This window comes from Enhydra lutris, unplaced genomic scaffold (assembly GCF_002288905.1).
Source record: "Enhydra lutris kenyoni isolate GAN:26980312 unplaced genomic scaffold, ASM228890v2 scaffoldscaffold1, whole genome shotgun sequence".
Classification (NCBI taxonomy): Eukaryota; Metazoa; Chordata; class Mammalia; order Carnivora; family Mustelidae; genus Enhydra; species Enhydra lutris.
This window is the reverse complement of record NW_019154085.1, coordinates 70,633,352-70,636,735: the sequence shown is the minus strand read 5'-3', so window position 1 is coordinate 70,636,735 and position 3,384 is coordinate 70,633,352. Positions and strand designations below refer to the sequence as shown.

The following is a 3,384-nucleotide window of genomic DNA, read 5'->3' as shown; positions in this document are numbered from 1 at the left end:
CTAAGAGTCGTTGGGGCCCGACGCGGTTTCCTTGCCTCCCGCCGAGGCCGCCGCCGCCGCCGCCGCCGCTGCCGCAGCCGCCGCCGCCGCCGCAGCCGCCCGGGCGGCACTGACGCCGGAGTCGTGTAGGATGAGGTCGGGGGACTCGGAGCGGGGCGTCTCCAGGTTGCTGGCGTCCGTGTCACTGTCGCTGCCCTTTTTGCCCCCGCCACCCCCGTTGTGCGTCTTAATGTGTTTGCTCAGGTGGTCGCTGCGCATGAAGCGCTTGTTGCACACCGGACAGGCGAAGCGCTTCTCGCCGGTGTGAGTCCGCAGGTGCCGCTGCAGCTCGTCCGAGCGCGTGAAGCGCTTGCCGCAGAAGAGCCAGTTGCACACGAAGGGCCGCTCGCCCGTGTGCCAGCGCAGGTGCGCCTTCAGGTGCGACGTCTTGCCGTACACCTTGCCGCAGCCCGGGATGTGGCAGCTGTGCAGGCCCTTGCGCCTCAGGCTCGCTCCGGCCGGGCCCAGCCGCTCCGCCTCCTGGCAGTTGGGGCAGTCGCAGGTGGCGCGGCCAGAATAGCGGCGGGCGGAGCGCGCCGAGCTCCCCCCGGCGGCTGCGGCCGCGGCGCCCGAGATCATGGCGCTGGCCGCCGCGGCCGCCACGGCGGCGCTGGAGTCCGAGTAGGTGGGCAGCACCGGCTTGAAGCCGTCCTGAGCCAGCAGGTGCTGGCTGGTGGAAAGCAAGTGCGAGGCGGCGGCGGCCGAGGAGCCGAGGCCCGTGGAGCTGAAGGCCGAGTGCGTGAGCGAGCTGAAGTCGGGGTTGTAGGTGCCGAGCTGCGAGTGCAGCGAGGCCTGGGGGGCGCCCGAGTGCAGCGAGCTCTGGAGCCCCCCAGCGGGGTTCTGCACCTCCAGCCACGAGCCCGGGCTGCTGTGCACGTCCCACCACGACGACGCCGCGCCGTTGGTCACCTCACCGGCCGCCAGCGTCGAGTGGAAGCCCGACTTGTACCACGACTCGTACGGGTGCGCCATGCCCACGCGCGGGTACAGGCCGTCGGCCGCCGTCGTGTGCACCTTGGAGATGAAGGCCGACTGGCCGCCCGCCTCCTGCGGGGACACTCCGGCCGCCGCCGCCGCGGCAGCCGCCGAGTTGGAGAAGAGGCCGCCGTAGTCGCTGCTGAAAGCGGACGACGTGGGGGACGTGGAGGCCAGACAGAAGGCGCTGTTGGCTGCGCCCGAGCCGCCCGCCAGGCCGCCCGAGCCGCGGCCACCAGTGGCCACGGCGAAGCCCGAGAGGCTGGAGCCGAGGTTGCAGCTGGACGAGGAGCGCTTCCAGGGGTGGAAGCCGCCCTTGGCGAAGGCGCTCGACTCCGGCAGCGTCGTCAGCGGGCTCGTGTTGCCGATCTTGTTGCAGGTCGCCGCCAGCATGGCCAACGGGGTCGTTCCAAAGCGCGGCTCTTCCTAGAGTGGGTGGGGTGAGGGAGGGAGCAAGGAGAAGGAGGGCAGGAAGAAGTGGGAGGAAGACACAAAGTGCACCCGTGAGCAGCCTCGTTTCCCCCGCGGCTGGTCCCGGGGGGTCGTGGCTCCCGGGCTCGCGCCTCCTCCCCGCGCGCTCGCCAAGGATGCGCCGCGCCCCGCACGGGGCTCAGGCGATCCCAAGGGCGAGAGCCCCGGCGCTGGAAAGTTGTTCCTCGGTGGGGCTAGAAATCAAAGATGTCTCAGTCCTCCCCGTCTCCGCCGCTACAACCCCTACCCAGGGCCGGACTTGGGTAGCTCGCCTCCCGCTCGCCGTAAGCCCGCTCCTCTCGCTGAGGCCCCCAAATCGCCCTTCGGAGTAAAGCACGGAAGTAAACACAACGACAACAAACACCGGGTGAGGGCGGAGGAGGCCGAAACAGCGGCTCGGGGGCGGGGGAAACTTGGGACACTGCTTCCAAGGGTGGCTACGACTTGACTCTTTTTTTTTTTTTTTAATAGAAAACGTTGTTTTTAATGTTTACAGCCCCCCCCCCATCCTCGATTATGAAAACAAGAATCCGAGAAGGGACCCAGCTATGGATTTCGAGTCACAAGCGAACTGGAGAGCCACAGAAGTGTAAATGTTTGTTAACGTGACTACATGGACTGCAAAATGATTAAGGCTGTTTTCTGGAACACCACTGTCGCGTAATTGCAACAATCCCCGGAGCAAGGGGGGATGGGGTATAAATCACCAGGGAAAGAAAAGAAACCTCTAGGTTTTCTTTAAAGCCACCTAAAAAAAAAGCGTTGCTTAACAAATCATTTTCTCAAAAAGGCATCTCCTAGGTTTCAATAACTTGGAAAGAATCAGCCCCAGATATGTGGAAAGTGCTAAAAGGCGCTGAAGCTGCTGTCCGGCAGCAACAGTTTCTCCGGAGCCGCCGACGCGTAGAAGCCATAACGAAAATTTACTGCAGTTAAAACAAGCAAATGTCTTGCCGCACTTCCGACTTACCCCGAGTATAGACGTGGCCATAGCAGGTCCCTGGGCTGCGCGGCGGGGCCGGGAGCGGGGCTGAGCCTGACGGCTGCTCCGGAAAGCTGCTCGGATACCGCGCAGCTCCCGCGTCCCCGCGCTCGCGCCGAGCGGACTCCGGGCTCCCGCCGGCTAAACTCAGCCTAAGTGCGAGGAGCACCCGCTTTGAAGTGCCGCTGGCTGCGCCTCTCGCCCAATGAGGGCGCAGGCGGAGCAGACGGGAGCTGCCCCGCAGCCAATCAGACGCGCCGAGGGGCCCAAGCCAGGGCTCCCGGCGCGTGCCAGTCAAGGCGGCTAGCGAGGTGTTGGGGGGTGGGGGGAGGCGCGGGCTAGAGACTGAAGAAATTACAGTGCAATTAAAAATTTACACAGACGCATGGAGCCAGGTTTAAGTAGCGCTGAGACCAAGCCACAAGCCCCCCGAACCACCCCGAGATGATGCAAGTTAAAACTGACAGTCCTAGTCCACTCCCCACTTGTGGGAAAGAAGGCAAGGGGGTGGGGGGGCGCCGAGGCGGAGACCGCGCCAGCAAGGCCTAAGTAAAGACGGAAATGTCAACGCTCACTTTGTGTGTCTAGGCTCTCGCCTGCGGAGCACAACTTCAGCTGGGATCCATCATTCTCGCTCACAATTTTATCATTGTCGTTTGTCTTTTACCCAGTTCCTTCTCCCACTGGATTCGGTTTTACCCACTCCAGAGTCACATTGAGGAGAGGGCGCGAAAGGACAGCTCCTCTGAGAGGAGAGAGATAGGCCTCTTCGTCCAGGTCTACACCCATAGACTTGTTGGGAGGGCCTGGAGCCTGCGCATCGCGCCATTTCCCCCAGAGGTCTAAGTGACTTCCTAATTGTCGCTCTGGCCTCTGACCCTGGGGGTAATACAAGTGCCACTCACACCAGAAGCTTC

At 63.7% G+C, this 3,384-nt stretch overlaps 1 protein-coding gene across 1 annotated transcript; it reads right to left on the bottom strand.

Moving 5' to 3' along the window:
- LOC111145995 (Sp9 transcription factor) lies at positions 1–2,476 on the bottom strand. Its single transcript, XM_022501359.1, has 2 exons — positions 2,456–2,476; positions 1–1,440 (listed from the first exon to the last, which is right to left on the bottom strand). The coding sequence occupies exons 1-2, from the start codon at positions 2,474–2,476 to the stop codon at positions 1–3; spliced, it is 1,461 nt and encodes a 486-aa protein (XP_022357067.1).
- Positions 2,477–3,384: the final 908 nt, after the last annotated feature.